Source organism: Apodemus sylvaticus, chromosome 5 (genome assembly GCF_947179515.1).
Source record: "Apodemus sylvaticus chromosome 5, mApoSyl1.1, whole genome shotgun sequence".
Taxonomy (NCBI): Eukaryota; Metazoa; Chordata; class Mammalia; order Rodentia; family Muridae; genus Apodemus; species Apodemus sylvaticus.
The window spans coordinates 141,497,845-141,519,078 of record NC_067476.1 but is presented as its reverse complement, the minus strand read 5'-3'; the positions used below and the strand labels follow the sequence as shown (position 1 = coordinate 141,519,078).

The 21,234-nt window shown below is 52.1% G+C and overlaps 2 protein-coding genes across 2 annotated transcripts in view; one reads left to right on the top strand and one right to left on the bottom strand.

Annotated features, from left to right (window-relative positions):
• Positions 1-7,743, top strand: part of LOC127686141 (fer-1-like protein 4) — a 34,747-nt gene extending 27,004 nt beyond the window's left edge. Inside the window, 10 exon segments of the mRNA XM_052184068.1 lie at positions 1,300-1,427; positions 1,569-1,739; positions 2,383-2,537; positions 3,194-3,354; positions 3,854-3,939; positions 6,005-6,103; positions 6,236-6,477; positions 6,844-7,124; positions 7,200-7,300; positions 7,369-7,743. Coding sequence (XP_052040028.1) covers positions 1,300-1,427; positions 1,569-1,739; positions 2,383-2,537; positions 3,194-3,354; positions 3,854-3,939; positions 6,005-6,103; positions 6,236-6,477; positions 6,844-7,124; positions 7,200-7,300; positions 7,369-7,561 — 1,617 coding nt within the window. The 3' untranslated portion in view covers positions 7,562-7,743.
• A 923-nt stretch (positions 7,744-8,666) lies between these two features.
• Ergic3 (ERGIC and golgi 3) lies at positions 8,667-19,622 on the bottom strand. The gene is made up of 13 exons (XM_052184067.1): positions 19,467-19,622; positions 19,260-19,330; positions 19,055-19,142; positions 18,730-18,849; positions 17,186-17,279; positions 16,324-16,489; positions 16,188-16,245; positions 11,098-11,129; positions 10,332-10,428; positions 10,188-10,252; positions 9,427-9,563; positions 9,105-9,160; positions 8,667-8,882 (listed from the first exon to the last, which is right to left on the bottom strand). The coding sequence occupies exons 1-13, from the start codon at positions 19,552-19,554 to the stop codon at positions 8,803-8,805; spliced, it is 1,152 nt and encodes a 383-aa protein (XP_052040027.1). The 5' UTR covers positions 19,555-19,622; the 3' UTR covers positions 8,667-8,802.
• Positions 19,623-21,234: the final 1,612 nt, after the last annotated feature.

Sequence of the window (21,234 nt, the reverse complement as noted above, 5' to 3'; positions counted from 1 at the left end):
AACAATGACAATCAGACATCACACTGTTCTGGATGTTAGAACTGCCAGTCAGTAGACTCTGAAATAGCAGCTTACATGTATTTTGTAAGCAGAGACAGCTCAGCTGTCAGAAATGACTTGAGAAGAATGTGGGGTCATAAAGGGTTTACTGTATCAGCATAAGGATTCAAGTTCGATCCCATAACTCTTACTTTTTGGGGAAAACAAAACAAAAAAAAAAACAAACAAAAAAGCCCGGAGCTTCATTGTCAACTTCCCAGGCCAACACACACACACACACACACACCACACACAACATACATACCACACACACACATATACACCCCATACAAATGCCACAGAAAAAGATTTTAAAGGAGTTGGCTGACGACGTAGCTGGGTGGTGGAACATTTGCCTACCAAGCAAGGAGGTCCTGGGTTCGAACTCCAGTCCTGAAAAAAAGGCTGGCTGAACAGTTTGGGAAAAAAAAAAAACTCCACATATTTCTAAAACTGAGAAGTCACTATAAAAACAAATGCCCGGGTATGTAAAAATGGGGAAAGAGAGTATTATAGAACTGTTTAAAATGGGCGAGAATGACCTGTGTCCTTAAACCAAGTATTAAACCAATTTCCAGAAGCTGGCATAAGGTGAAAATAGGAAAGTGCAAAGGACTATGGGTAGTGTATTCTTTATGTATGTGAGCAACACTGATCCTCATTTCATAATAAAAGTACTGGAGAATCAGTATAGCAAAAGCAAGACATTTTCAGTTCAGAAGCCAGATGTCAACCTGGACAAAAAGCAAAAATGACGGGTATGCTAGTTTTGTACAAAATAGTGAGTTTTCTATCCCTAATCATAGTTCCTATCCCCTAACCTCAGGCGAACTCTTCAGAGAGGTCCGATCTTCCTAGTGTCTAATATTGTCCCCTCCCCTAGCCTCATCCTATGGGCTCATCCTATAACTGAGTCATATAGTAGATTTTTCTACCTTTTCAAACCTAGGCTGAACTGTTAACATGAGTTAGACACCAGCTGCTGGGGACCAGGGCCTGGTGTCTCCAGTTTATCTGCCATTCTCGGGTTCTAAACACACCTCCTACCCAAATGGGCTGAGAGAATTTATTTCTTACAATGTAATGAAGAAGAGCCAGGGGCTGTGATGTGGCAGTTGACAGAGTCCTTGGCTAGCATGGAGGAGGCCCTGGGTTTGACCTCCAACATCTCATAAAATCCCAACATTAGGTCCAACAAGGGCTTGGGCCTCAAGGATGCTATAGCTCCTGACACCCCTGGATTTGGATTCTGCCCCCTAGGCCACCAACCTGGCTCCTGCGGACCCCAATGGCAAGGCGGACCCCTACGTGGTGGTGAGAACTGGCAAGGAGCAGCGGGACACTAAGGAGCGCTATATCCCCAAGCAGCTCAACCCCATCTTTGGAGAGTGAGGCTGGGCCCTTGGCTTGGGAATGGGGGCGTCATGGGCTCCACAGCTTCTTGCCTGGGGAGCTGTGGCGAGGGCTGGACACTGCCATTCCAGGTCTCCTCTGAGGGCTGTCCTTAGCCACTGTCCCTTCCTGCCCAGGGTCCTGGAGCTGAGTGTCTCCCTCCCAGCTGAGCCAGAGCTGACCGTGGCCATATTTGACCATGACCTCGTGGGTTCTGACGACCTCATCGGGGAGACCCACATTGACCTGGAAAACAGATTCTATAGCCACCACAGAGCCAATTGTGGGCTGGCCTCCCAGTATGACGTGTGAGTCATCAGGGCTCCAGGAAGACCTTCCCAAAAGAAGCGCATGCGAAGCTCACATTCCCACTGAACATGTCTTTAATATTATATTTAGAATGTCTTGTGTCGTGTGAGTGTGCTCGTGGGAGAATCTGGGCATGTGTGTGATGCAACATGCACACTAATGTCTGAGGACAGACTTGGTGTTGGTCTGCTCCTTCATCTTGTTTGAGGCAGGGTCTCCTCACTGTTGTGAGCCAGGCTACCTGGCTCATAAGGTTCAAGTCTCGGTCTCCTCTTCCATCTCCCATCGGAGTGCTGGGATTATACACTTGCACTGTTGACCTGTATGTGGGTTCTGGGGATTTGAATTCAGGGCCTCATGTGTATGCAACAGGTCCTTTGATACATCTCCAAACAGATATATCCCCAGCCCTCACAGCCCCGTTGTCTCCAAAAGGGGAACTTCTCCCACCCTCTAGGAAGACATCTTAGTTTAGTGTTCAAGACCTGAGCTTGGGTACTGGGATGATCTTGGTACTGAGTCATGTGTGATCTTGGTACTAAGTCATGTGACTTCTTTGACCTCAATTCCTCATCGCTGCCTTTATGTCACATTTTACTCACACACAGCCCTAGCTGATACATTGTTCCCTTCTGCCCGCAGGGATGGGTACAACGCCTGGCGGGATGCCTTCCGTCCTTCACAGATCCTGGCTGGGCTATGCCAGCGCTGTGGCCTTCCAGTCCCCGAATACCGAGCTGGGGCTGTCAAAGTGGGCAGCAGAGTCTTCCTGACACCATCTGAGGCCCCACCTCCAGGTACCAGACCCTGTGTGTTAGACAGACCATGGCGGGTACGAGGGAAGCAGACCAAGACCCAGGACACAGCAGGTGTCAGGCTCCTGTGCCTGGTACAGCAGACACAGGGATGTCTGTGAGTTTGGCTGAGTGAGGACAGGAGTCCTGGATACGATCTCAGGTAGACCCCTCAGAGCACCAGATCCAAATCTATACAGTCTGTGTGTATGTAATTCACACTTCACATGGCTAGTGGGGCACCCTCTAAACAGGGCTGGATCAAAGGTGATGGATAGCTCTTCCACAGTCTTCAGTCAGCAGTTATAGCAGCACCCCCTCCTCCCACCCCGCTTTTTGTAAATGATAGACTTGTTCTCCCAGGCCACAGGCTTTTTGTTTGGTTTGGTTTGGTTTGGTTTGGTTTGGTTTGGTTTGGTGGAGGGCAGCTATTGAGGAGGTCTCTATGTAGCCTGGCTGTCCTGAAACTTATCCTTAAACTCATGGAGATCCTCCTGACTCTGCTGGGATTAAAACTGTGAATTACCATGCTTGGCACAGCATGCCCACAGGCTTTATCTCGTACAGTACTGGTCTCAGTGTCAAGCTACTGAGGAGGATGGGTGGGGGAGGGGTAGTGGGAGGCTTTGTGAAGCCAAGCCCACACCCCCTTGTTTCAGATGGCAGAAATCCCAAGGTGACGAGTGAGGCTTCTGAAGAGGCCCAAGCATTGCTTGTGTTGAGGCGTTGGCAGGAGATGCTAGGACTTGGGATCCAGCTGGTCCCTGAGCATGTGGAGACACGGCCTCTGTACCATCCCCGAAGCCCAGGGCTACTGCAGGTGAAGGGACTTTGGCACCCCTAAGATTCATCAAGACTCCCACCTGACTCTCGACCCTTTACCCAAGTCCTCTGCCCATATACTTCTGCCACTGGCCCTGGCTCCTGGCATCTGTAAGCATCCTGCCCAGCCCTGGAGTCTTGAACCTGTCGGTCACGGGCTGTATACCCCATCCCTCATTCTTGTCCTATAGAATCCCCAACCCTGAGCCAACAAGGTTCAGACCCAGGGCTCCTTCCTGGGTTTTCTGGGCCTCGAGAACACCACATACTACTCTTGATTTCAATTTCCTTACTCTGAAACCTTACCCTGGACCCAAACTTTGCCTTGACCTTGGGGCCCTCACTTCAGACACTATCTTTACCTAATACCCCAAGTCTACACAGTAACTCCTGTCCTTGACCCTCCTCTTTCCCAACTGGGGACAGGGCAGTCACTGGATTCTCTGAAGAAAGGGAGTTCTCTAGCAGGACTCTGCATCCTGGTTTTGTGCTCTTAGGGATCCCTTCATATGTGGATTGACATCTTCCCCAGTGATGTGCCGGCCCCGCCCCCAGTTGACATCAAGCCTCGGCAGCCAATCAGGTGAGAGAATTTGGGCCCCTCTACTCTCTGAAAACTGGAGCCACCACTAAATGAGGCCAAGACTTCTGACTGACCCTTGTGGGTAGCTGAGTTTCATAACCCTCCCTTGCCCCTTAGCCATGAGTGTGTGTCTGTATAGTGTCCACATGTCCTTCAGTAAACCCTGCTCCTGCCTGGGATAGCACAAATGCAGTTCTATGAGGATATCTCTTCTATTTCTAGGCTCTGCTATACCTCTTAGGGAGCCCTGCCCCCAAAATGTGTATTTGTCTTTTGTCTCTACATGTTCGTCTGTGTATTGCAAGCACGCTTGTGGCCTGCAGAGGCCAGAAGGAGGATGGCATCAAATCTCCTGAGCCACAGAAGACTGTAAGCCGCGCTGTGGATGCTGGGAACTGAACCTGAGTCCTTTGGAAGGACAATAAGTGCTCTTAATCACTAAGCCATCTCTTTAGCGCCACACACACACACACACACACACACACACACCGCCAGAGAGCCTTTTGCAGCCTAGAGACAAGATAGCGTTTAAGAGTGTTGGCTTATCTCTTAAGAACCAGGCCTCGGGGCTGGAGAGATGGCTCAGTGGCTAAGAGCACCGACTGTTCTTCCAATAGGTCATGAGTTCAAATCCTAGCACCCACATGGTGGTTCGCAACCATCTGAAAAGAGAAAAGACATCTGATGCTTTCTTCTGGTGTCTGAAGACAGTTACAGTGTACTCACATATAATAAATAAAAAAAAAAAAAAAAAAAAAGAACCAGGCCTCGCCGGGCGGTGGTGGCGCATGCCTGTAATCCCAGCACTCTGGGAGGCAGAGGCAGGCAGATTTCTGAGTTCGAGGCCAACCTGGTCTACAGAGTGAGTTCCAGGACAGCCAGGGCTATACAGAGAAACCCTGTCTCGAGAAAACCAAATCCAAAAAACCAAACCAAAAAAAAAAAAAAAAAAAGAACCAGGTCTCTTTAGTGGAAATAAATACCTTTAGAGCCAACAAAGCCCAAAGCCACTTCCCTGCACCAGCCACTGGCTGGTCTAGATGATGCTGTCACTGTGGGTAGGGGCTTTGGTACTGCGGATTGGCAGTTTGTGTGGTCCTCCAAAGTCTGGAGTCCCATCAGAACCACAGACTGACAGTGTGGTTGGGCAGAGTCAGAGGGAAAACTGGTACAGCAGTGCATCCTCGTACTCAGAAGGCAGAGGCAGGAGGATCGGGAGTTCAAAAGCCAACCTCAGTTCCACAGAGATCAAGGCTAGCCTAGGCTACACGAGATCCTGTCTCAACCAAACAAAATCAGAGAAGATTAATAAATGAAGGGAAGTGTCATCTAGGCAGTCGTGATGCCATACCTGGGAAGAACCAGAATGTTCCAGCTCCTCTGTTCGCACCTCTTCCTTCTCTGCCTGTCTTTTCTCACACTCTTCTATACCCCAGAACTTGGGTTATCTGTCACGTGGTTTGCTGTGGCTCTAACTCTGCACCTGCAGGTGCTGAGCTACTCAACAGTCTCAGGCTTCTGACCGCAAATGTAAAAAACCTCGTACTGGCTGCTTGGGTCAGAACACTCCTGGTGCTGCAATTGTAGTGGGAAGTGGTCGGTGATACCTGACTTAGCTCCTTCCTGTTCCCACAGCCCCCCTCTTTTCTTGTCTTTTGAGAGGAAGTCTCACATGGCTCCAGCTGGCCCTGAACTAGGGATGCAGCTGTGGATGACCTTTGAACTCTCTTAACCCTCTTGCCTCTACCTCTCCAGTGCTGGGATTGCAGGCATGTATCACCACACCTTGCTATAGTGCTGGAGACAGAGCCTAGGGCCTCTCAAAAGCTAGGCAAGCACTCAACAAAGATGAAAGATTTTTCAGCTGCTGTGGTTTGAGGACAGGGTTTCACACAACCCCAGGGATGAACTCCAAACCTCTGGGGCCGGGGGGAGCTGGTATTACAGGACTGTGTACCCCCAGCCCAGTTTAAGAGTTGCCGGGTAGTCAAACCAGGGACTGTGGGGTTAGCTGAGCCACACTCTTAGGACCCTTCTTAACAGTCTACAACCACTGCATCCCCAGCTACGAGCTCAGAGTTGTCATCTGGAACACGGACGATGTGGTTCTGGATGATGTGAACCCACTCACTGGAGAGATGTCAAGTGACATCTATGTTAAAAGGTAGGCCTGCAGGCCAGGCTGGCCAAATGGGGACTCTGTGTTCACATCCTCTGTGTGCTGGCAGCTGAGTCCTGGCTGTGGCCCCAGCCCTGATACCCATCTCGCCCTGGGCCGTCTCCTTCCCGCACCCAGCTGGGTAAAGGGTCTGGAGCACGACAGACAGGAGACGGATGTCCACTTCAACTCCCTGACTGGAGAGGGCAACTTCAACTGGCGTTTTGTGTTCCGCTTTGACTACCTGCCTACGGAGCGGGAGGTGAGCGTCCGGCGTAAGCCTGGACCCTTCGCCCTGGAGGAGGCCGAGTTCCGACAGCCGGCAGTGCTGGTCCTGCAGGTCTGGGACTACGACCGAATCTCTGCCAACGACTTTCTAGGTGCTTAGCTTTCCGAACTTCAAGCCCACACTCAATCTGTCCCCGTTCTCTTTGCACCAGCCTTTCCCTCTTTGTCCCTGGTTTGAACTCTGACTCGACTTTGAACCCTGTTGACTTCAGAGCCCAGGGTTACCCTAATCAGTGTTCAGGGCGCTTGGCGTAGGAGCCTGTCTCCCAAGGCTCTGCTTCAGACCTCCCAGACTGTCCTGAAGTCGCTTTGGCCTCCCTCTGTAACCTTTGATTGGCAGACTGATTCTAGACCTCCATAGCTGTGGCCTGGCCACTGTCTTCCCTCTGGGGTCTCTGAAACCCTGGGTGCTGCCTCTTCAACGCCTCGCCCTAACCTCATGAGTTCTGCTCTCACAGGGTCCCTGGAGTTGCAGCTACCAGACATGGTGAGGGGGGCCCGGGACCCTGAGCACTGCTCTGTTCGACTCGCCCTTGATGGGGCAGGGCCGAGGTGCAATCTGTTTCGCTGCCGTCGGTTGCGGGGTTGGTGGCCAGTGGTGAAGATGAAGGACATGGAAGATGTGGAGCGGGAGGCCAGAGAGGCTCAGGCTGGCAAGAAAAGGAAGAGGAAGAGAAGGAAGGGCCGGCCAGAAGACCTGGAGTTCACAGACACAGGGGGCAATGTCTACATCCTCACAGTGCGTAGCCCATAATGACCAAGGGTTGGCTCAGGCTTGGCTGTGTCCACTGACTGCCCCACCATCTCTTTCCAGGGGAAGGTTGAGGCGGAGTTTGAACTGCTAACTGTGGAGGAAGCAGAGAAGCGGCCGGTTGGGAAGGGGCGAAAGGAGCCGGAGCCTTTGGAGAAGCCCAAGTAAGTAGCCAAGCTTAGGTGGGTGGGGCCACTGTGACTCCAGCCTCCTAACTCCAACTCCCCAACAGCCGCCCCAAAACCTCCTTCAACTGGTTTGTGAACCCCCTCAAGACTTTCGTCTTCTTCATCTGGCGCCGGTACTGGCGCATCCTGGTGCTGCTGCTGCTGCTGGCGCTAATCACCGTCTTCCTTCTCCTCGTCTTCTACACCATCCCTGGTCAGATCAGCGAGGTCATCTTCAGTCCCATCCACAAACACTAATCCAAGTGACCAGGGACACACCTCAGGGTCACAATCTTTCAAACCTGCTCTGGAAGTCCTTTCCAATATGACCTGGAAAGGTTCAGTCCTTGGGTTCAATAAACTTTATCACAGGCCAGGGGCTGGTTTTTGTAGGTGGTGAAGGATAAATGCTCTCAGGTAGCACCAGAAGCTGGGGATTGGCTAGAATGCACAGGGATGGAAGACTGCCCACATGCCCTCCCCGGAAAGATCAAGCTCTAAAGTCTGAGTGGACAGTGTCATCCGTGCCCCGCCCCCAGCCTTCCAGTGCCAGTGGCTGGGTCCCTCTCTTCATCCGCTCCTGGCTCTACCTTCTGTGATATCTAAGCACTCTGTTTCATTAACTTTACCAGCACTGAGCGACCTTCCTAAGAGCCTGGGGCAGACCAAACCACAGGGATGGGTGGGTTACCAGAAGAACCCCAGGTTAACAAGGGAAAGAGTCATTACCCCCGACTTCTAGGGGACACTGGAGATAGCTCTCGGGTGGTCTGTCGCACAGTGCCCTCCAGTGGTCTTGCTGTCATCACTGCACTGTTTCCCTGCCCTGGCCTTATGAGCTGCTGTCCTGACTCCGGGCTGTGGTCTGGTGCTGGCTGGGCTCTAGAATATTAGAGGCTTCCCACCTCCTTGCGCTCTAGCTTTGTTTCCATTCAGGAGTCTGCAGAGGCCTATCTGCGTGCTTACTCTGTGCAGAGACACTGTGGGGCTGGACAGTGAGCAGGAGCACAGGACTGAGGCCAGGCTGTGGGGCGCAGCCTCTGCTTTCTGTCTGTCAGTGCAGAAGTGACCAATTCCAGCTTGGACTCAGAGCTCTGTGCTAGTGGCTCTGGAGTCATCTATCCATAAGCTGTGGTGACTCTAAGATATTTACCTAGAAAGTTCTATCTAGTCACAGAAGAGGGACTGAGGACACGGCTGTGAAGCAGGAATCTGCCTGGGGTAATGCCATATGAGACAGGGAAGCACAGGGGACTTCCAAAGGGCCGACCCTGGCCTGTTGGTCACAATGGATTTCAATGTGTGATGAAGGGGCTGGTCCAAGGTTCCAGCCAGATCCCAAGAACCACACTGAGACCAATCATTTCTATCACAATTCATATTTATCACCTGGGCTGGGCTGGGCCGACTGAGGAGGAGAGGAGTAAGGGTAGCTGACAGGCTGGAGGGTCATCTCACAGGAAGGAGAGGGCAGGACGAGGGGTGGGGAAGGAAGAGAACTACGTTGTCTTCCCTAGGTCAATTTTCTTCTGGATGGCCCGAGCGGAGTGGTAGATGAGTGAGTCGATGAGCCCGGCCACTGAGGGAGAGACAGTGACTGGCAGGGGCTCCCGCGGACCCGCCTGGCACCTAACTGGCCAGCTAGCATTTTTCTTGGCCCTCTTCCCCAACCAAGGCCTGGGGCACTACTGAGGCTGTCACTCAGCAGCTGGCACCCGCCCAGTACGCAGACGCCCTCAAATCTACAGCATAGGGAAGCCTGGGGCATGCTTCCCCCAGAAAGTGCCTCGGAATCTCTTACCTGTAAACATGCCTCCAATGATGGCACACACACCTGTCAGGAAGTGGGTGAAGGACCTGCAGAGGCAATGGAAGGGCTCAGCGGGCACCAGCTCTCACAGGGAACGGAGGGAGGGCGCGGCAGGCACCCGCTCTCACAGGGAACGGAGGGGGGGCTCGGCAGGCACCCGTTCTCATACGGAGGGAGGGCGAGGCAGGCACCCGCTCTCATAAGGAGGGAGGGCGCGGCAGGCACCCGCTCTCACAGGGAACGGAGGGAGGGCGCGGCGGGCACCTGCTCTCATTGGCCCTGAGCGGCGACTATTGCTACTCCATACCCTCACCTGTGTTTCTCTGTCAGCTTCACCATCATTGGTGAGAGCTCATACAGTACGAAGACTCCCGGCAGGCCCTGATCACCCAGAAGCCCATTGGCAACCTTCTCGTGCCTGGTCACGGAGAACTGGTTTGTCCTCAGCACCTGTGGTAGGGAGGAAGGGTCCCAGAGACAGAGTAAGGCTCAGACCCTGGCTCAGGGGTGTTCTGAGCTGAGCCCTGCTCCCTGTGAGGCTGTGACTATATGAAGAGACAGAATGCAGATCTCATGTTGGTAACTAGCACTGTAAGCTCCTGTGGACCCCTGCCTGGTCACCTAAATGGCCAGCTAGCCTACTAGTCAGCACCTTACAGCTGACCTGCCCTAGCTACATCTAGTCGATACTTTTGCTAAAGGTCCTGGGGTGAGAAGGCCTCCTGCAGTGCCACCCTAAGGCTGGCACCCCCTCCCTTGCCCCCCGAGCCCTGTCACAGCACTCCACAGTCTGGCTGCCCTACAGACCATAGATGCTCGGCCTGGCTAACCCAGCTCAGAACAGACAGTGAGAATCACTAAGCATCCAAAGAATGTCTGGAGGCAGTGAGGGAGGCAGGAAGACCACATGGTTGAGCCTGTGACTGCAGTGAGGGCAGACCTCTACCCTTCGGGCCTCAGCACTGCATCCACTGTACGGGGAGAGAGCAGTACCCCCTTCCCCAGGCTGAAGGAACTACACAAAGGACTTCAAGTGCTTGGTGACAAGTTGAAGCCTGTACCCCCTTAACTCACCTCCCCGTCCACTTTCATGTACACTGTGGGCACCACCTTCACAAAGTACTGGAACATCATGGAGGCTGTATGGAGAAGGAAGCATAGGGCATGGGTGCCAGGCAGGGTTTTGATGGGCAAAGGGGCTAACTCCCAGGATGGTACCTTGGGGTGCTGTGACGTTGGTGTGGTCCAGGGGGTTGACAATGCCTGGATAGTCCTCTCCAAATGACAGGTGCTTGATGTAGTGGGTCATGTTGATCTGGAAGCAAGCAGACGGCTGAGGCCTGACAGTACACGATCCAAGGCACCCAAAACTATCTAGAGCAGCAGAGGGGTGCCCGAGTCTGTCAGCGCAGGTGGGAAAGGGAGGGATGAAGGGGGAGCCCCTGGATGGGAGAGGCTATGACTTTAATGAAGAACTGGCTGTACCAGACATCTCCTGTTTCTACTTAAGGATTCCCTTCTCAGTCCACACATTCCTGGGGCTCCAGGGTTAAGGAGAGTTGTGGAGTACATAGTAGACATTGGTCCTGCCCACCCCTCAAGGCATGAAGCCTAAGCCAGAAGCCCCTAAGTGCCAGCTTTCGAGAGGGGTGCTTAGAGATACAGATCTGCCTATGCCATGCCCTGGGGAAGGTGAGCGGACAACTGCCCTGTCCGGAAAGGGAAGAGCAGATTCCTCAGCGTGGCTGCCAGTCCCACGCACTCTGGCCCTGCCAACTTTTGTCAGCCTTGGCCATCTATACCCACTCGGGTGGCTTCCTAGAAATGTCACACTCCCTCCTGGCTTTGCTCTGAGGTTCCTTCTCAAGGATGCACTCCACGACCCCATCTTTGCCCTGAGTTTGAAGCATCAGGCGAACAATGGAGACATGAGCAGCCCAGCCTCCATGCCACCCGACCTCCATGGTTTCCACCTGGTACGTACATTGTCAAGGCCAAAGCTCTGCAAGTCATGAACTAGGAGAGAAGAAGAAAGGGTCATTAGGCAGGCAGGAGCAGGATCCTGGCTGCTCCCAAATCTCTTCTCAGTCTGCCCTCCTCCCCTGTGGGGTGTGACACACCTGGCTCTTCTCAGACTCCTAGTCACCCTCACCCTGGTAGACCTGGCCCTGCTTAGAGACAGCTGGCTAGAGCCTGCCCTGGACCTGGGTGAGAATCCATACCCTCACACTGGGGTAGGCAAGAACACAGATCTTTCTTCCCTGACAAAGCAGCTCTAGACAACTGACTCCAGGAGGGGCTTTTAGCTCAGGAAACAAAACCTACTGACTAGATCACTAACTAGAATTAATGGCAAATCACTGGACCCCAAGCCCAAATCACAGGGACTCTGGTGCCCTCAAAATTCTTCAAAAGGATCTCAAGGGGGTTCTGAAACAACAACTTCATCCCATCTTCTAATCCCAACAGATGCTGTGAGGAACCCCACCTCCGAGTCACACCCAGACACATGCAAACCTTCCCCATTCCAGGAGGGCAGGCTGCCTCCGAAGTGGGGCTTGGCCTCCCTGGGAGCAGGGCCACTTACTCTCCACAGCATGGACTGCAGCATGGGGGAAGGAGAGAGGGGGAAGAGAACAGATTCAGAGCGTCACAGTGAGATCTATAGAGCAAGACCCATGGCAGGAGGGAGGACTGACAGTCCTGCTTCAGCACAAGGGTCTAGCCCCAGCTAAAAGGCCTCTTCGGGGACCAAAGAGACACAGAAAAATAGCCAGTCTAGGAAGAACCAAAGATCTAGAGCCTTAAAACCCTCTTCCAGCTGCATGACCCAGACAAAGTGCTTGGTCTGAGTTATTCTCTGCAGAGGGTTGTCCTGAGGACCAGGAGGATCTAAGGGAGGCAATACCTGGTCAACTTTACAAGATATTACAGCATGCCTTATCATTCACCCTGTGATCAACAAGGATGATAAAAAAATATTCTGAGAACTCCCACAGGCACTGGGGCTCTGTGTATGAGCACTGCTGTACTCAGAGTCAGTTCCCTGGGGTTCAGGACTCTGAGGGTATGTATACCTAAGAGGAGGCTTGGGCATGCTGCTGTGATACCCACCCCACCTCCTGAGTGTCTGTGAGGCCTGCAGCCAACAGTTTGATACAGTGTCACACTGGTATCTTCCTATAGTTTCAGCAAGTCCACTTTACTCCTCACGAGGAAGGGGATGCAGGATTCCAGAGCTCTGCAGGGTCCTCCAAGCCACCTACCTGCTCCCCCTGCCTTTCCCCAATTCAGGCACAGACTATCCAGCAGACCTGCAGGGCTATGGTAGCGGACTGCATACACACTCACCTTTGTCACTTAAGAGTAGCTCAGGCCTGCAGGCTCTGCTCATTCCCTGTATTCCTCTTACCTGGTAGCCATCTCCCAGTGTGGTCTTAACTCCCACCCAGCTGCACCCTACCAGAGAGCAAAGACTCCTGTCTTCAGCCTCTCCCTAGACCCTTCACTCTTCTGTGTCCCCCACAGGCACCAGCTCTAGTCTACCTCCGCAATGACTATGTGCTCTCCTCTATCTATCCCCTCTGACCTTTCTAGCTCCTTCCTGCCATTATCAGATCACTGTCCCCTGATCTACTCTCAGGCCTCAGCTCTGGTGCAGATCAAAACATCCCTTACTTGTGTGATCACAAAATACTACTAGGTACCCCCAGAACTGTCCATCCTTGATGACAGCTGAGTCACAGCTTCATGGGAGTCCTCAATGGGACTCAGTTCCTCACGGGGTCCTCAGTTCCTGGACAGCTCCCTCCCTGTTCCTCTCTCCCAACTCCTACCTGTAGCTGTTGGTCATTCCCTAATCTGACATTAGCAGTAGCTACACCCCGTTCTAGTTTTAGTCACAAGCACCCCATGCTCTGGCCACCAGCCTACTAACTTCCTCCTGTTCCTTCCGGCCCAAAACCAACCACCCTCTGCCACCACACGGAAGAATGCCTGCCACAGTCTGCTGCCTGTCTCCTCCCTGGCTGCCGCTCCTACCCCAACCCGAGTGCTCACTTCTTCCCATGGTTCACCTCTGTGATCGCCTCTTCATGTGCTCTTGAATCCCTTGTTTGGGCAGCATGGAGCATCCGCAAACTCCAGAGAATCCCGTGCTCTCACCTCTACCAGCTGGCCCGGAAACCAGAGGTGCCCACTGTGGCCTTTCTCTCAAATCTCCGCCACCTCCTTCCCTCTCTCCTCAGCCTTCAGCTAAGGACCTTGCTTCTGACACCAGAACAGCAGCTAGGGGCGACCCTGCCTGTGCTTCTGCCTGTTGGGCCTGGAGGCTGCTTTCCTGGCTGCCGCAGCTGGCACATCTGTGGTCATGCTCAGGCACTAGACTGTCTCCCCTCCAGACCCGCCCGCCACACGGCTGCTCTCGTTTTGAGCCTCACTTTGGCCGTGTTATGATGACTTCCCACAGCCCTGCACGTGCCCAGGCCTTCCCCTGAGCCTCTGAGGTCTGTGCACCAGTTCCTGGGAGTCTTTCCTTCCTTCTCAGTCTCGTTCTGCACTTCCCAGCCCTCAGCCCTCACCATCGTCTAAACTTTGACAATGCCAATGATGGCATGTGTCCACAGCCCCAAGTTCAAGCACTTGTGCCCTTAACACAACCTTTTTTTTTTTTTTTTGGATTTTTTTTTTTTTTCGAGACAGGGTTTCTCTGCATAGCCCAGGCTGCCCTGGAACTCACTCTGTAGACCAGGCTGGCCTCAAACTCAGAAATTCGCCTGCCTCTACCTCCCAGAGTGCTGGGATTATAGGCCTGCGCCACTACCACCCGGCCCTTAACACACTCTTAGAAGGCTCCCCCCCGCAGGGCCTAGTGACAGCCACGTTCTGTCAGGGCCACCAACGCCCCAACACTCTATCATCGGCTCCCCTGGCCCACCAGTCACCCTTAGCCTCCTCTAATGCCACAGCCTGGAGACTCCACCCTTTGAGGCCCCTTCTCCAACAGACTGCCCCTCAGGAGAACTCTGCACATGTGCGGGGTTTGGGGTTCCACACTTGCGTCTCCCCACTAGCTTCTCTCCCCCAACTCCTGGTAAACACTTACTTGGTAACCACAGAACCTCTTACTGGTCTGTAGGGGCAGAGCTGAGTATCTGATCTATACCCACACCTACAAACAACCACCCCTCTAGAGCCAGTCCTCCTAGGTCATCTACATGCTAGTTCTAACCTCGCCACTACTCAGGCATAACTCAGAAAACTCAAGTTGTCCTTTGTCCTTCTCTGTCGCATCCACCGGTGACTTCTCAGTTCTACCTTTAATGTATCCAGAACCCTCCGCTTCACCACCACCACTCGGACCTATGTTCCACCATCTTTGTCAGGTCAGGCCACTGCGACCTTCTTTCCTGAGCCTCCCATGCTGCCCTGTCTTCCTCCCGCCTTCTACACACCACCAGGTGCTGTTTACCATGTGTTTAATTTTTTGTTTTTTTTTTTTGTTTTTTTTGGTGGGGGGGGGCACAAGGTCTCACTATGTAGCACTGGCTGGCCTAGAACTCACGGAGACCCCGCTGATTCTGCCCTCTGAGTGTTAGGATTAAAGGCCTGAGCCGTCATGTTTGCAAAGGTGAAGTCAGATCACACAGCACAGAAGCCTGAGCCCTGCCGCCCTGCTCGGCTCTTCTCCTCAGCTGTGGTCAAGCATGCGCTTCTGTGTCTTACTGTCCCTGGGACACGCCAGGCACACGCAGGCCTAGCAGCCAACTTCACTGCACTCTACCTGCTGCGCTCCCGAAACAATAACACCGTTGGCTGCCTCACTCTGCTCAGGGCTTTTGACAAGTGTAACCGCAAGGTCCTTCCTAAAGCACTGTAACTAAAACAGCAGACACAGTGCCCCTCCACCATCTTTATTCTGCCTTGCTTGGGTCTACATTATTGTTATGTTATCTATTTATTTAGAGACAAGGTCTCACTATATGGTACTGGCTAGCCCAAAACCAACCATGTAGACCAGGCTGGTCTTTGGCTTGGCCCACGTTACATAACAGTAGATGATCTACCAAGTACTTTTTATGCCTGTTTGCTTGTTTGTGTGTGTGTGTATATATGTGTGTGCATATGTGTGTGTGTGTCTGTGTCTGTGTGTCTGTGTGTGTATGTGTGTATGTGTGTGTGTGTCTGTGTATGTATGTGTCTGTGTATGTGTGTATGTGTATGTGTATGTGTGTGTGTATGTGTGTCTGTGTATGTGTCTGTGTGTGTCTGTGTGTGTGTGTCTGTGTATGTATGTGTATGTGTGTATGTGTATGTGTGTATGTGTGTATGTATATGTGTGTCTGTGTATGTGTGTCTGTGTGTGTCTGTGTGTGTGTGTGTATGTGTGTGTCTGTGTATGTGTGTCTGTGTGTGTCTGTGTGTGTGTGTATGTATGTGTGTATATGTATGTATCGCGCTTGTGCGTTTGTGCAAGGACAGTGTTGAGGCAGGGTCTCATGTAGCTAAGGCTAGTCTCAGACCGTGCTATATGAACTGATCCTTCTACCTTCCAAGTGCTGGGATTGTAGATATGTGGACCATGCCCAACTGTTTGCTTGGATACTCTTAGTGCAGGGACTTTATTGACTTCGTATCTTCATATCTAGACTAACACATGGCACCCAGTGGGTGATGAGTAATGTCTAGTGAATGGATACATAGACACAGCTAAGGGTACAGAATCTGAGTTCCAATCCAGCTTTGCTCGCCCAAAGCCTCACACACACAGTTCCCTGATGTCGGGGTGGGGAGGGGTGGTTAGCACTCAACAAAGCAGCACTTAAACAGGCTCTGTGCAATAACCCCCCCTAACTCCTGCACCACAGACGGGACCAAAGCCAGGACTTCCTGCACGCTAGGTAAACACCCTACTAATGGAGCCATCCACATCCCTGGCCTATAGCTTCCACGACTGTGCTAAACCGCTCTCCTACTCTGGCTCCATGTTAACAGAACACTGGCCTGGAAAGGGGCACACCAACCTGCCGCGAGGGAATCCAAGAGCTAAGGCTTCTGGTGACCCTGGACACTCACCATGCACGTGAGACTGTTGGAAGCTCTTCCCGGGGGCGAAGTGGAAGTTCCCGGCCACCTGTAGGGACATTTCCTCTCATTCTCCACGTCAGCTACAGGCGCTCCCAGCCTGGCTCACCCAGTTCCCGCCGGATACCTTGTTGACCTCCAGGAAGCCGTACACCTGGCAGCCCTCGTTCTTCTGCTCCTGCATCTTCTGGCTGAAGCCCTCTCGCCGACACTGCTCAATGGTGTCTGGGTTCTTGAAGGCCCAGCCCCGACGGCGGTATGCTTCCCGCACGTCTTCGCAAGTGTTACAGCACCTGTTGAGAAGGCACGAAGGGATGAGAGCGCAGCCACGGTGCCCTGGGGAGCACAGCAAAGCTATTCCGCCTGCTCTGGAAGGCAGTGTGAATGTCCTTAATGCAGTTAACTGTGCACACATACACGACTGTAACGGCAGACCGTAAACCACATGTAACAGTAGTACTACTCCCCTTCTTCTTTCTAAATTGTACATCTCTCTAGACCTGTTGAGTCAGTCTCTCAGGGGTCGGGGCTGTGAAATCACTCAGTGGTTGGCATACACTGGAGGCTTAAAAATGTAGCTTTGGCCTTGTATATCAGGGCTTTACATGTAACATACACTTAACTTTCGCAAGGAGGAGTTATTAGCCTCCTTTATTAATACACAGAGGAGTGATGTGGCTCAGACTGAAGACAAGGACTGGCCGCCTGGCAGGTGACTCTCTAGACTGAAGAGCAGGAGCCACTTCCACCTCACCCCTAGGTGTGCAATTGTCAGTGGGCTGCTCACTAACTGCCAACACGCGCATCAGGACCAGGAATGAGGAACATCGCCCTCTGAGTTCTCAGGCTAGCTCCCCGCATCAGGACCAGGAATGAGGAACATCCCCCTCTGAGTTCTCAGGCCTAGCTCCCCGCATCAGGACCAGGAATGAGGAACATCCCCCTCTGAGTTCTCAGGCCTAGCTCCCCGTGCCCAAGGCGTGGCTCACTTGATATCTTCTGACTCAGCGCCATAGCAGCTCTCACAGCGACTGGGGTCTAGCGAGTCGGGGTCAAACACTGTCACCTCGACTTTCCCGAGCTCTAGGCAGGGCAAAGGCAAAAGCACAGCATGAAGCAGACACAGAGACATCCACGGCCACCAGTCCTCCCACGTGCATCCTTGGGCTGGGAAAACCAGCAACACACATGATGGTCAGGTGTTGAGCCTGACATACACTCAGTCTTAGAAAACAGCAGTACATTCTGAGTAAGGTAACTTCATATTGCCCTGTTTCATCTCATCAGACTCTGAAACTGGGTCTGAGCAGGGAGTAGTGACCCCTACCTTTAATCCCAGCACTTGGGAGATAGAGGCAGGAGGATCTGTGAGTTCCAGGCCCGGTCTACATCGTGAGTTCTAGGACAGTCAGAGCTACATAGTGAGATGGGCTGAGGGTAACAGAGACAGCAACTTAGGGAAACGGCTGAAAGTGAGCACCAGGCCCTTTATAAAGATTACTTATGGATTGTGTATTACTGATTATGTATTATTGATCCCCAACTCAGGATGAGGTTACAGATAGTAAAATATCATATTCTGATATTTTAGAACGCACTTAATCCATCTACGATACGGAACATTATAGCTTAATTTATACTGCTTTTTTTGTTTGTTTGTTTGTTTTTGGCTTTTTTTGGATTTGTTTTTTTCTAGACAGGGTTTCTCTGTATAGCCCTGGCTGTCTTGGAGCTCACTCTGTAAACTAGGCTGGCCTCGAACTCAGAAATCCACCTGCCTCTGTCTCCCAGAGTGCAGGGATTACAGGCATGCGTTGCTGCCACCACCAGCAGCCGGCATCTATACTGCCTTAAACATGCTCGGAATACTTACACAGCCGACAGCGGGCAAAACCATCCAACATGAAAACTGTTCCCTAACAAAGCACTCAGTATCTCAACTAACTGACTGACTCTTTGACTGAAAGTAAAGACCTGAATGGCTGTGCAGGCGTGCTTTCAAACCATCTCAAAGTCAAAGCATCCATAAGCCCAGACCCGTCTGTACTGCATCCAATCCTTCATCTCATGTTCGGATTACTACCACCTACCACCAGTTTACAGCTAATGCTCACAGTAGGCAAGACAATGCTAGACCCGGACCGGGCAATTCGACTTGAGAACTTGCCTCGTAGTCTGAGGATATGTGCACTGGTGCACTGCAATGGGGAAAAGTACTCTAGCCAATGCGTTGAGCAAGAAAGCTCCCTTTATCTAAGGAAGGCCCATGCTTAAGTTTGAGGAATGCTAACCAAGTAAAGTGCTTTGCTCTTAACCACTGAGCCACCTCTCCAGCCCCTAAGGTATTCTTCTCAATGTTCCAATATCACAAGTATGGATTCAACTGACTCTTGTCTTTTCATAGCTGCAGAACCCCAGGCAAGCCAGCTGACATCTGTCTAGTGTGGCCTGGAGCCTGCAACAGCCCACTTGTGGAAGGCAGGACAAGATGTCCAGCTCTAGGATTGGAGACCCGTCCCCCTCCCTTGGTTACCGTGCCGTTCGGCCTCTGAGCTCACGGGGACGCCATCCTTGTCCAGTCGTTTCTTGAACAGGTTGTGCTCCACATCCAGCTGCTGCTCCCCAGCCACATCCATGGCATCGATGCTCAGGTCTGGAAACAGAGGCAAGCTAAGGGATTATGCTTAGCTTTAACCTGGAGAGCTGAGCCTTGATGGGAAAGATGTCTCGAGGAAGAACTGGACTCGGGAAATGAGGATGACCTGGCATCACTCCGGGATCTAAGGCCAGATGTGTAAATCTGAACGCCCACCTGGTACATCCAAGAGTCCAACTCCCACTCACAATCAGGTACTCACAGGCACAAGGCATGTGTGGGAAAAGAACATCGATGTTGATCTTCAGTTTATCCCCCCGAGACTTGTCCACGTAGAGCTCAGGATGCACCTAGAGCGTGACTACCTCAGTCAGATTGCCCCTACTCCTCTCCTCCCCTCTCCCACCTTTAAGGATCCTACCCTTAGAATGTCAAGCCCCGCCCACGTTCTAGGCCACGCCCCTTACCTCGGTAGTGAGATAATACTGCAACTCAGACAGGAACAGCAGGAGCATGAGAAGGCCACTGACGATGGTCACTGCAGGGCGAGAGCGAGATTTGGAATGGCCTGTATCCCACCCCCTCAGCCCCTAGCAGGCCAAGGAGAGTCCGGGAGCCCGGGCCAAACGCGAGGACAGCTCCCTCCTTGCAACCCTGCCCGTGCCGAGACCTACCCGTGGCGCCCCCGCAGGTCTTGACCCGGAAGTCCTCCAGAGTCTTAGGGTAGGCATCGAACTGCTTCAGCTTCCCCAGCGCCTCCATGGGGACCGGCCGGAAAGGGGACACCAGCCGGCCCGCCTCTCCAGCCTCTCGCTTCCGGCCTGGAGCTGGGGTCACGCCCCTCGCTGTCTTGCGCAGGCGTAGCAGTGCGTAAGTGGGGCTCCACCCCTCACCTGCCTTCTCAAGGGCTGTCTGGCCTGAGGACATTGTCACGCCCCCTGGCGCGGATTGGGCGGTGCACGAGGGGGGCGGGCTGGGAGCACAGAGGGCGGTGCTTGAGTGCGGAGTGACAGCACCTGTGGTAAGCGCTTCTCCTTGGACCTTTGGATCTCTTAGGACAGCGCTTCCAACATGACCCTGCCATAGCCACGGCAGCAATAGATAGAATTGGTTCCAAACCGGGGTGGGCGCACACCTTGAATCACAACACTCGGGACACAGAGGCAAGCAGATATCTATGAGTTCGAGTTTGGAGAAACACTGTCTCGAAAAATTACAAAAGAAAAAAGAAAATAGGGAATCGATTCCAAGTAAATAATTGGTTCCCTCATCAGAAAGTCCAAAAGTCGCTCAAAGGTGTTTCCAATGCGGTTAAGGCGTGAGAATCCAGGAGTCCAACTCCCACTCACAATCAGATACTCATAGGCACAATGCGTGAGAATCTCCGCCGGGGAAGTGGGAATTAACTGGCTGGCAAGTTGGCTCAGCGGGTGAAGGCATTAGCTGCCAATTCTGAGTTCTACCCAGGCCCCACATGGTGGAAGAAAACTGATTCTTGCAAAATGTCCTCTGACCTCCATATGAATGCTGTGGTGTGCCCTTGGCCACACTCACAAATAAATAAACATAATCTATAAATTATTTTTAAAAGAGAGTGGGTGTTATCTTTAATTTTTTTTTTCAAGCTCAAACTGATCAATAGTGGAACCCAGTTCTGGACTTCAAAGTACCCTGGGTTCTTAACTCAAACAGCTTCCCAGTTCTAATCCCACAGTGGGTCAATAAAAAAATTGGACAGTTCACTGACTCCACCCCTCCAGGCCAAGGCTATGGAGTGGAGATTAAACAAACCCTTATTTGCTTTCTGTTGTAACCCATTGTCTCTAGACAGCTTAAAACCACTGTGAAGACTAAACAAGATACTCATTAGTTTCCTTGTGAGAAAAAGTGTATGCTGCCCTGGCTGACCGGGAACTCCTGGGCTCCTGCCTCAGCCTGTTAGCATCTCATGGGAGGGTTTTGTTTTGAAGACGTATTTATTTTTAGGTGTATGTGTGTCTACATGTGTTTGTGTACCAGGTCCCCTAAAATCTGAACTTAGGGGCAGTTGTGAGTCACCCCATGTGCTGGGAACTGAACCGGGGCCCTCTGAGACACCAGCAACCATGCTGCGCTCTTTCTCCAGCCCTGAGCTTCAAAGTCTCAATTTAGAAATCCTGCTGGTAATAAATCCCACTTTAGGAATCTATGTTTTGCTATTGAATGGTTACATACCCTAATATTGAATGTTTTCCCCTCAACCTAAAGAGTTTTTAAGATTTTATTTTGTATTATTCTAGACAGGGGCTCACTATGTAGCTAGGCCTGGCCTTGAATTCACAGAGATCTGCTTGCCTCTGCCTCACAGGAGCTGGAATTAAAGGCATGTGCCACCACACCTAGTCCTTAAATGCTTTTATTAGGATATGTTGATTATTCACAATACTGGGTTTATCATCATAC